A 10,776-nucleotide genomic window follows, 5' to 3' on the forward strand; every position below is an offset into this window, starting at 1 on the left:
CGCCTGACAGCTCTCTGATAAAACGACCACAACTCATATTCATATCAAGCCGAGTGTAGGTGTCCAAGCCGGGTAATAATAGAACATCTTGAGATAGATTTAATCAAACGTCTTTGACAGAGAGTCATCGTCTCTGCAGAGGCATGAAATTAATCAGTTGTCCTTTCAAAGAAATGTCTTTGCATTATCTTAAAAAGAACGCTTTTTTTAAGAGGTGTGTTTTCATCAAAAATGAAACCAAAATAAATGAGGCTCCCCACACTGTTCATTTCAGATATATCAGGGCATATTTTATGAAAGAGATCAGGCAGATAATTCATCATAATGTTTTTTAAAGTATTTCTTAAAAAAAAAAAGCGAATGCACAGAGAGTTATGCTGCTTAATGTGACTCAATACGACACTTGCATGCAATAACACAGTGTTGTAAGAATGCATAGCGGGATAGTTTTTTTTTTCATATTATTTCCAATTATGTGGACGAAACTCAAATCCCTCCCAGTAATCAAACAGTCATCATTTTAATTACCTCAGGTTTTTTTTTTTTTTTTTTTAAATTGCGGACAACACAGCAATAAGAAGAAAACCAGACATCTGCTGTTTTTCAGCTCAACATTTCTTTCCTTCCTCTTCTTCTTTGACGTTCGGGCAGCTAACAGGTGAATTATCTTCCTCGGCTGTCAGCTGTCTGCATCGCTGTGTGTTTGCCCTCCAATGAACTGGAAACGTCCAGGATGTTTGCTCGTCTGCCACCCTGCAGATATTGTAGACTTCTTTCTGCAGTTTTCCAGACATTCAAGGGGATAAATAAAATGTTTGTAATACTAACTGCATTAATGTCCTTAATGCAAAGTAGAGGACATGTATCAGTGTATTTAAGTACATTCATTAATTATTTTCACTAGAAACTATTTATATTAAATATTGAGTCACTGCTGTGTTTTCATACATGCAGACATTCAAACTAAACTGTCTCTGCAGAGATTTGAGGTTATGTGATGTCAGGGGAGAGTAAATGTCCTCAAATCAGTCAGGAAGACAAATGACAAATGCTTCTCAGAACATCGTATCTTGGCTCTTAATCGTTAGACTTTGCTTTGCAATCTGAACATCTGAGGCTCTTTATCCTGTCGCACTTCTGAAAAAGTGTAAAGACTGGTAAGACTTGTGCAAAGTTTCTCTCCTTCCCATCAGTCCAGACTTGATTTCTTTTTCTTTTCTTTTTTGAAAATGTGTTTCTTTGATACCCTACAGGACATCGGATAGAGAGAAAACAGATGGCTGCCCGCTTGGAGTGCGAGCTAACCGCTACACCATCTGAGCCCTATGACTTCATTTCTGAGATGAACAAGTGTAAATGGCTGCAGAGACTCTGTTGAGGTTATTGTCTCTCCATGTTAGCTAACTTGAGCTAAATCGTATGCCCTTTAAGCTAAACGTTACTCTAGTGAGAGGTCAAACTCAAAGACTCAGGAGACTTAGAAGCATCAGACACAGTATGCAGGATAGGAAGTAAAACCTAAGTGTACTGGTTTATAACTTTGAAACTCACAAGAACGGCATCGACCGTTGAATCCGAATGTGAACTATCAAGACCAGCCGTAGAGTGGAAAATAACCTCTGCAAACTTCTGCTCGTCTTTGTTGGCCAGGAAGCTTGTAACAACTCTGATTCTGACTGTTTGTGAGCGTGTGTGTGTGCGTGTGTGTATGTGTGTGTTACACTTCACTGTGCGATAGACTCTTGATACTCAAAAAAAACAAAAACAGGAGCAGCTCATACAGCAACACGCCAACACACTAATGATGCCTGATTGGCTGCGGCAAAAAAGATGCTGCTTTAACTGCATGGAGGCCAATTATACCAGACTTTCCAGCAGGGAAAGTGAAGAGTATATACAGTATGTTGTGCTTGAAGAAACCAGCCAGAGAAAAATCTTACAGATACACAGACGTGAACATCAAATTGCATCAATATCAAGGCTGGGAGAGTGGAGGCCTTTGAGTCCTGCGGGCATTCAAAGAGGCTGCTTTGGTAGCGAGAGGAAAACAAACATTCTCCCTGTGAGGACGGCGAAGCACCAAGAGCTCAAAACAAAGACATCATTCCACCTCTTTCTCACACAAACACATGCAGTTAGGGCTCTGCAATGTTTGCGCTTGAAGTTTAAAAATGTTGTGATGAAGCCAGGAAAGTTTACCAGAACGCCAGAGCTGTCCTTGTCACATGCAGTGACACCTTATCTGTGTGTGTCCATGTGTGTGTGTGTGTGTTTGTGTGTGCTGGCTGCAGGGTTGAGGGTCTTACACAGCTCACTGTGCTTAATCCAACATGCTAACGGTGGCAGTCACACCAGAAAATCCTGTAACTACACATCGCCTACGCTGCAGTTTTATTGCAAGCAAAGCAAACCTTTTTACATTTTTACAACTCTTTTTTTGTGTTTCTTTTTGTGGTCTGTCCTTGTTGCTTGTTTTATGATATTTATCACAAGAATTCTCACTCTAAATTTAAGCTTAGTCAATAGTCCCAACGTGTCAAAATATGATGCTTTAATTAGATATATCTGTTCCAAGTGGCAACCTTTGGAAGTGCGAAAATCCCGCAGTTCCTCGACTGTCCACTTAAGGCTGGCTCCAATAGACACCACATCTCTTGTAATGCTTTGTCAGGAGGCTTTTACCCGCCTCAGCTCCAGCTCTTAGCTGTCCATAGGTTGACTGCCCTCTGCAGTAAAAGATAAATCACGTCAGGTTAATATTTACCATCTATGATCGGGACGCTGACCTGTAAGTAAATGTGTTGACAGTGACAGAGGATAGAAAGCCTGAAAGTGTGTTTTGGATGCGGGGTCGGGGAGGATGGATTAGTCAAACAAATACAGGACTCAAATTTTAAAGACACAGGTTTACTCACTGTTTGAAACCACCTCGCCATAATATGGCATGATCCATCTGCTAAACCCAAGTACTCTGGAAGCGTGTCAAAGCGTGAACGCCTAATGTGGTTTACTGCTGCTCATCTAAAAGTCATTTTTAGTGACATGTCCCTTAGCGAGTTTACCTTAGTTTCTCTTCGACTCTTAATTCACTCGACCATTTCATATTTCAAATCTCAACAAGTTCTGCATAACGTTGCGAAGATGACCCTGAATCCATGAATATTGAATACAGACTCATAAAAGAAGTCGGGCATAATGTGTAGTGAGGTTTTCATAATGTGTCGCTATTCTTCTCTTAACCTTTCCTTCGTTAATGTTCTCTCCTTTCGCTTTTCCTTTTTACCGATATAAAATGAACCAGGCTTCGTTTCCACTGATTGGTATGTCAGTGATAAGAGCCAAATGCCTAGCAACCGTTCTCTCAGTAACGCTGAATTCTTCTCAACAACTGACTGAGGAGGGCACAAACAGAGAGCCTGACAGAGCTGCTGTTTAAGCCAATTATTTAAATGAGTAATTGCAAAGCTTCATCCAGGTAAAACACAGACATTTACATGTGTTTAATTCCATAACAACTGTAATCAATGGAAAAGCTGCTGGGATTGTGATCGACAGGAGCAGAAGGGAGCTTCAATTATAAGAAGTCAGAAGCAAAAAAAAAAAAAAAAAAAAAAACGGCACATAAAATCAGAACAAATCACAAAGAAAGCAGAAATGAATATTTTTCTCTCTCACATTTTAACAAACAGCGTTGTGGCCTTGACTCAACAATCATTTTCCAGGTTTGTTAGGGTGGATTAGGGTTAGGGTTTGATGGATTACATCGTGTCACATAGAGTAACGAAGCGTTGAATTCACAGTTACTGTAAGACATTCAAAACTTTACATATGACCCAGGCAGCGAGGTGTGACTGATATTTATGATCTCCTTTATGAACTATTTATCAGAAGCACAAGATTTGCAGGCAATGTCCTTTTTTTACATATTTTAAAAAGTGATCTGTAAAAAACATACAAATAAAACATAGATTAATTATTTGTTTTTATTTGATCAGATTGGAATTAGAGTCAATGGATATAGCCATATGGCCACATGCATTGAATACAGCCACATTCAAGTTTAATCACAGCAGGAAAGGGAAGGATCTATGCGAGCCAGGGATGGCGGCTGAGCTCCTCCAGAGATGGACGTAGATCAGGGTTTTTGGTGAGACAGAGTTGCAGCATGTCCTGGCAACTTGGCGACAAATCCTTCCTGATTGTCATTTTGCCGTCAAGAAAACTTGGCGTCTCAAAGCGATTGTTCCAGTGCAGTATGTCGTACAGTACCACCCCAATTTGCCACACTGTAGTGGGTATGGCCCTGTAGGTTTTCGTCTGGTACCACTCTGGTGGGGTGTGGTCTGAGGTGCCCCAAAAGATTCTGTAGGTGGAGGACTTTTTGGAAAGGCAGCTGAGCCCAAAGTCGATAATCCTGACACGTGGAGAGTCAGTGCTGGTTTCAATCAGGAGGTTTTCTGCCTTGATGTCTCGGTGGAAGACTTTCTTTGAGTGAAGCTTCTTTGCTGCCTCGATCAGCTGTTTTAGTATTGATCTGCTCTCCTCCTCCGGCAGGGATCCTTTTTTGACCACCATGTAGTCAAATAGGTCAACTGCAGGCATGGGACGCTCCAGGACCAGGATGAGCTCTTGGTCCAGATCGTAGTAGTCAAGCAGGGAAACAGCAGCAGATTTACCAGGTTTTTTCCCATGGGACAGCTTAAGCATTATAGCCACCTCCAGAGGAAGCATCTTCTTGTTCTTCTTGTCACTTTCATAGAAGACATTTTCCCTGGGGATATGCTTAATAGCCACAGGGACAAAATCCTCTCTTCTGAAGCCAGCATAAACAGACGCGTTACCTCCAGTTCCCAGTTTGTCTAGTTGGATGTACTTTGCCTCAAACGCTTGTCTGATGGTTTCCCCAGTGGTTGCAGTGGTTTTCTTTTTTTTCTTGGAAGCTTCCAATGAGGATATGTTGGCTTTCTCACTTCTATCTTCCTGTTCACAGATTCTCAGTCTCTTTCTGGGTCCATGGTTTTCTTCAGGTAGTTTTCTCTTCGCCGTAGTGAAGTCCTCTAAGGGCACAGGATCAGAGATCTTCAGCCTCTTTCTGATGCCTCCATCTTGTACCTTGGAAGCCTTTCTCTTGATGGCTTGTTGGCCTACATAGCCAGACATACAAACCCTCAATTTCTGTACAAAGCCAGAACCAATTTTGTGAGTGTGCACTGACATCCGAGCAGATGGAGGATGACCAGTTGCAAACATCTGGGAAACTGATTCAGAGTTAATAGAACTCATGTTGAAGTTGTTTGGGGTGTGAACACAGTGACCTGACATGAACGACAACAGTAACACTTGTGAATGTTGTTAGTCTTGAGAATTTAACTTTAAGTTCAAAGGACGGAATCTTTGAATGTGCTTTATTTGGTCATAAAACTCTTTAAACATTCTAGAATGATGCTGACTGTTTGTGTGTGTTTTCGAGGTTAATAAAGTTGTACAAAAAAAAATATATATTCTTAATGACCATAAATCATAGTGTGCTATTACTTTGTGGAAACTGTATAGGAATTTCTGTTATTCCCCAGTTAATGTGTAATGTTAATTCACTGTTGCTGATGTCAGTCAGAGCTCAGCTTTATCGAGAGTCGTCGGCTCTTCCTGATATCTGTAAGGATGTCTGGGAGAGTTGTTGTTCTCTCCAGGGTTCTTGACGTCATAGATTAGTCTACGTGGATCAATGTGGCCCTGATAATGGTAAAGTCTTTTGAATATATGCAGAATCTTTGGAAGTGTCTGACTGTCATGTTTGAGCATGACACTGAACCACAAGTGTGATGTTGAATCATGTCTCCTGCAGTATTCATCTGATGTATAAACTTTCTTCAACGTGAACCATCTGAGTCTAAGGAGTCTTTTTGTGTGGAGTCAACTTTTGATAAGATCCTCGACAGAAACCTTGACCACACGGTGTGGATGGGAGTTTCAATTACAAGAAGTCAGATGAAATAAAAAGGCACATAAAATCAGAACAAATCACACAGAAAACAGAAATGAATATTTTTCTCTCTCACATTTTAACACAGAGTTGTTGCCTTGACTCAACAATCATTTGCCAGGTTTGTTAGGGTGGATTAGAGTTAGGGTTTGATGGATTACATCGTGTAACATAGAGTAACGAAACGTTGAATTCACAGTTACTGTAAGACATTGAAAGCTTTACATATGACCCAGGCAGCGAGGTGTGACTGATATTTATGATCTCCTTTATGAACTATTTATCAGAAGCACAAGATTTGCAGGCAATGTCCTTTTTTACATATTTTAAAAAGTGATCTGTAAAAAACATACAAATAAAACATAGATTAATTATTTGTTTTTATTTGATCAGATTGGAATTAGAGTCAATGGATATAGCCATATGGCCACAAGCATTGAATACAGCCACATTCAAGTTTAATCACAGCAGGAAAGGGAAGGATCTATGCGAGCCAGGGATGGCGGCTGAGCTCCTCCAGAGATGGACGTAGATCAGGGTTTTTGGTGAGACAGAGTTGCAGCATGTCCTGGCAACTTGGCGACAAATCCTTCCTGATTGTCATTTTGCCGTCAAGAAAACTTGGCGTCTCAAAGCGATTGTTCCAGTGCAGTATGTCGTACAGTACCACCCCAATTTGCCACACTGTAGTGGGTATGGCCCTGTAGGTTTTCGTCTGGTACCACTCTGGTGGGGTGTGGTCTGAGGTGCCCCAAAAGATTCTGTAGGTGGAGGACTTTTTGGAAAGGCAGCTGAGCCCAAAGTCGATAATCCTGACACGTGGAGAGTCAGTGCTGGTTTCAATCAGGAGGTTTTCTGCCTTGATGTCTCGGTGGAAGACTTTCTTTGAGTGAAGCTTCTTTGCTGCCTCGATCAGCTGTTTTAGTATTGATCTGCTCTCCTCCTCCGGCAGGGATCCTTTTTTGACCACCATGTAGTCAAATAGGTCAACTGCAGGCATGGGACGCTCCAGGACCAGGATGAGCTCTTGGTCCAGATCGTAGTAGTCAAGCAGGGAAACAGCAGCAGATTTACCAGGTTTTTTCCCATGGGACAGCTTAAGCATTATAGCCACCTCCAGAGGAAGCATCTTCTTGTTCTTCTTGTCACTTTCATAGAAGACATTTTCCCTGGGGATATGCTTAATAGCCACCGGGACAAAATCCTCTCTTCTGAAGCCAGCATAAACAGACGCGTTACCTCCAGTTCCCAGTTTGTCTAGTTGGATGTACTTTGCCTCAAACGCTTGTCTGATGGTTTCCCCAGTGGTTGCAGTGGTTTTCTTTTTTTTCTTGGAAGCTTCCAATGAGGATATGTTGGCTTTCTCACTTCTATCTTCCTGTTCACAGATTCTCAGTCTCTTTCTGGGTCCATGGTTTTCTTCAGGTAGTTTTCTCTTCGCCGTAGTGAAGTCCTCTAAGGGCACAGGATCAGAGATCTTCAGCCTCTTTCTGATGCCTCCATCTTGTACCTTGGAAGCCTTTCTCTTGATGGCTTGTTGGCCTACATAGCCAGACATACAAACCCTCAATTTCTGTACAAAGCCAGAACCAATTTTGTGAGTGTGCACTGACATCCGAGCAGATGGAGGATGACCAGTTGCAAACATCTGGGAAACTGATTCAGAGTTAATAGAACTCATGTTGAAGTTGTTTGGGGTGTGAACACAGTGACCTGACATGAACGACAACAGTAACACTTGTGAATGTTGTTAGTCTTGAGAATTTAACTTTAAGTTCAAAGGACGGAATCTTTGAATGTGCTTTATTTGGTCATAAAACTCTTTAAACATTCTAGAATGATGCTGACTGTTTGTGTGTGTTTTCGAGGTTAATAAAGTTGTACAAAAAAATATATATATTCTTAATGACCATAAATCATAGTGTGCTATTACTTTGTGGAAACTGTATAGGAATTTCTGTTATTCCCCAGTTAATGTGTAATGTTAATTCACTGTTGCTGATGTCAGTCAGAGCTCAGCTTTATCGAGAGTCGTCGGCTCTTCCTGATATCTGTAAGGATGTCTGGGAGAGTTGTTGTTCTCTCCAGGGTTCTTGACGTCATAGATTAGTCTACGTGGATCAATGTGGCCCTGATAATGGTAAAGTCTTTTGAATATATGCAGAATCTTTGGAAGTGTCTGACTGTCATGTTTGAGCATGACACTGAACCACAAGTGTGATGTTGAATCATGTCTCCTGCAGTATTCATCTGATGTATAAACTTTCTTCAACGTGAACCATCTGAGTCTAAGGAGTCTTTTTGTGTGGAGTCAACTTTTGATAAGATCCTCGACAGAAACCTTGACCACACGGTGTGGATGGGAGTTTCAATTACAAGAAGTCAGATGAAATAAAAAGGCACATAAAATCAGAACAAATCACACAGAAAACAGAAATGAATATTTTTCTCTCTCACATTTTAACACAGAGTTGTTGCCTTGACTCAACAATCATTTGCCAGGTTTGTTAGGGTGGATTAGAGTTAGGGTTTGATGGATTACATCGTGTAACATAGAGTAACGAAACGTTGAATTCACAGTTACTGTAAGACATTGAAAGCTTTACATATGACCCAGGCAGCGAGGTGTGACTGATATTTATGATCTCCTTTATGAACTATTTATCAGAAGCACAAGATTTGCAGGCAATGTCCTTTTTTACATATTTTAAAAAGTGATCTGTAAAAAACATACAAATAAAACATAGATTAATTATTTGTTTTTATTTGATCAGATTGGAATTAGAGTCAATGGATATAGCCATATGGCCACAAGCATTGAATACAGCCACATTCAAGTTTAATCACAGCAGGAAAGGGAAGGATCTATGCGAGCCAGGGATGGCGGCTGAGCTCCTCCAGAGATGGACGTAGATCAGGGTTTTTGGTGAGACAGAGTTGCAGCATGTCCTGGCAACTTGGCGACAAATCCTTCCTGATTGTCATTTTGCCGTCAAGAAAACTTGGCGTCTCAAAGCGATTGTTCCAGTGCAGTATGTCGTACAGTACCACCCCAATTTGCCACACTGTAGTGGGTATGGCCCTGTAGGTTTTCGTCTGGTACCACTCTGGTGGGGTGTGGTCTGAGGTGCCCCAAAAGATTCTGTAGGTGGAGGACTTTTTGGAAAGGCAGCTGAGCCCAAAGTCGATAATCCTGACACGTGGAGAGTCAGTGCTGGTTTCAATCAGGAGGTTTTCTGCCTTGATGTCTCGGTGGAAGACTTTCTTTGAGTGAAGCTTCTTTGCTGCCTCGATCAGCTGTTTTAGTATTGATCTGCTCTCCTCCTCCGGCAGGGATCCTTTTTTGACCACCATGTAGTCAAATAGGTCAACTGCAGGCATGGGACGCTCCAGGACCAGGATGAGCTCTTGGTCCAGATCGTAGTAGTCAAGCAGGGAAACAGCAGCAGATTTACCAGGTTTTTTCCCATGGGACAGCTTAAGCATTATAGCCACCTCCAGAGGAAGCATCTTCTTGTTCTTCTTGTCACTTTCATAGAAGACATTTTCCCTGGGGATATGCTTAATAGCCACCGGGACAAAATCCTCTCTTCTGAAGCCAGCATAAACAGACGCGTTACCTCCAGTTCCCAGTTTGTCCAGTTGGATGTACTTTGCCTCAAACGCTTGTCTGATGGTTTCCCCAGTGGTTGCAGTGGTTTTCTTTTTTTTCTTGGAAGCTTCCAATGAGGATATGTTGGCTTTCTCACTTCTATCTTCCTGTTCACAGATTCTCAGTCTCTTTCTGGGTCCATGGTTTTCTTCAGGTAGTTTTCTCTTCGCCGTAGTGAAGTCCTCTAAGGGCACAGGATCAGAGATCTTCAGCCTCTTTCTGATGCCTCCATCTTGTACCTTGGAAGCCTTTCTCTTGATGGCTTGTTGGCCTACATAGCCAGACATACAAACCCTCAATTTCTGTACAAAGCCAGAACCAATTTTGTGAGTGTGCACTGACATCCGAGCAGATGGAGGATGACCAGTTGCAAACATCTGGGAAACTGATTCAGAGTTAATAGAACTCATGTTGAAGTTGTTTGGGGTGTGAACACAGTGACCTGACATGAACGACAACAGTAACACTTGTGAATGTTGTTAGTCTTGAGAATTTAACTTTAAGTTCAAAGGACGGAATCTTTGAATGTGCTTTATTTGGTCATAAAACTCTTTAAACATTCTAGAATGATGCTGACTGTTTGTGTGTGTTTTCAAGGTTAATAAAGTTGTACAAAAAAAAAAAAATATTCTTAATGACCATAAATCATAGTGTGCTATTACTTTGTGGAAACTGTCATGGAATTTCTGTAATTCCCCAGTTAATGTGTAATGTTAATTCACTGTTGCTGATGTCAGTCAGAGCTCAGCTTTATCGAGAGTCGTCGGCTCTTCCTGATATCTGTAAGGATGTCTGGGAGAGTTGTTGTTGGCTCCAGGGTTCTTGACGTCATAGTCATTAGTCTACGTGGATCAATGTGACCCTGATAATGGTAAAGTCTTTTGAATATATGCAGAATCTTTGGAAGTGTCTGACTGTCATGTTTGAGCATGACACTGAACCACAAGTGTGATGTTGAATCATGTCTCCTGCAGTATTCATCTAAGGAGTCTTATTGTGTGGAGTCAACTTTTGATAATTTCCTCGACAGAAACCTTGACCACACGGTGTGGACACAAATCGAGTTTAAGTGACAAAAAATTTGCAAAAATGTACCCCATTCAAAGTAGATGGCTCCATCTTCATATTTACACAGACAGTG

The 10,776-nt window shown here is 41.4% G+C and overlaps 3 protein-coding genes across 3 annotated transcripts; all 3 read right to left on the reverse strand.

Moving 5' to 3' along the window:
* Positions 1-3,647: 3,647 nt before the first annotated feature.
* LOC306828549 (serine/threonine-protein kinase pim-2-like) lies at positions 3,648-5,160 on the reverse strand (the record flags this gene model as incomplete). The annotated part of the gene is made up of 1 exon (XM_079351069.1): positions 3,648-5,160. One exon carries the CDS (start codon positions 5,158-5,160, stop codon positions 4,087-4,089), a length of 1,074 nt encoding a protein of 357 aa, XP_079207195.1. The 3' UTR covers positions 3,648-4,086.
* Positions 5,161-6,350: 1,190 nt separating this feature from the next.
* Positions 6,351-7,889, reverse strand: LOC306827597 (serine/threonine-protein kinase pim-2-like). Its single transcript, XM_079349518.1, has one exon. The coding sequence runs from the start codon at positions 7,701-7,703 to the stop codon at positions 6,468-6,470; it is 1,236 nt and encodes a 411-aa protein (XP_079205644.1). The 5' UTR covers positions 7,704-7,889; the 3' UTR covers positions 6,351-6,467.
* An 842-nt stretch (positions 7,890-8,731) lies between these two features.
* On the reverse strand, positions 8,732-10,561 carry LOC306827595 (serine/threonine-protein kinase pim-2-like). The gene has a single exon (XM_079349516.1). It carries the CDS (start codon positions 10,082-10,084, stop codon positions 8,849-8,851), a length of 1,236 nt encoding a protein of 411 aa, XP_079205642.1. The 5' UTR covers positions 10,085-10,561; the 3' UTR covers positions 8,732-8,848.
* Positions 10,562-10,776: the final 215 nt, after the last annotated feature.

This window comes from Symphodus melops, assembly GCF_947650265.1.
Source record: "Symphodus melops genome assembly, chromosome: 8".
In the NCBI taxonomy this organism is placed as follows: Eukaryota; Metazoa; Chordata; class Actinopteri; order Labriformes; family Labridae; genus Symphodus; species Symphodus melops.

What these genes read in the sequence shown, in the direction of transcription:
- LOC306827595 (XM_079349516.1), bottom strand. Translation starts at nt 10,084, where the DNA reads ATGTCAGGTCACTGTGTTCACACCCCAAACAACTTCAACATGAGTTCT.
- LOC306827597 (XM_079349518.1), bottom strand. Translation starts at nt 7,703, where the DNA reads ATGTCAGGTCACTGTGTTCACACCCCAAACAACTTCAACATGAGTTCT.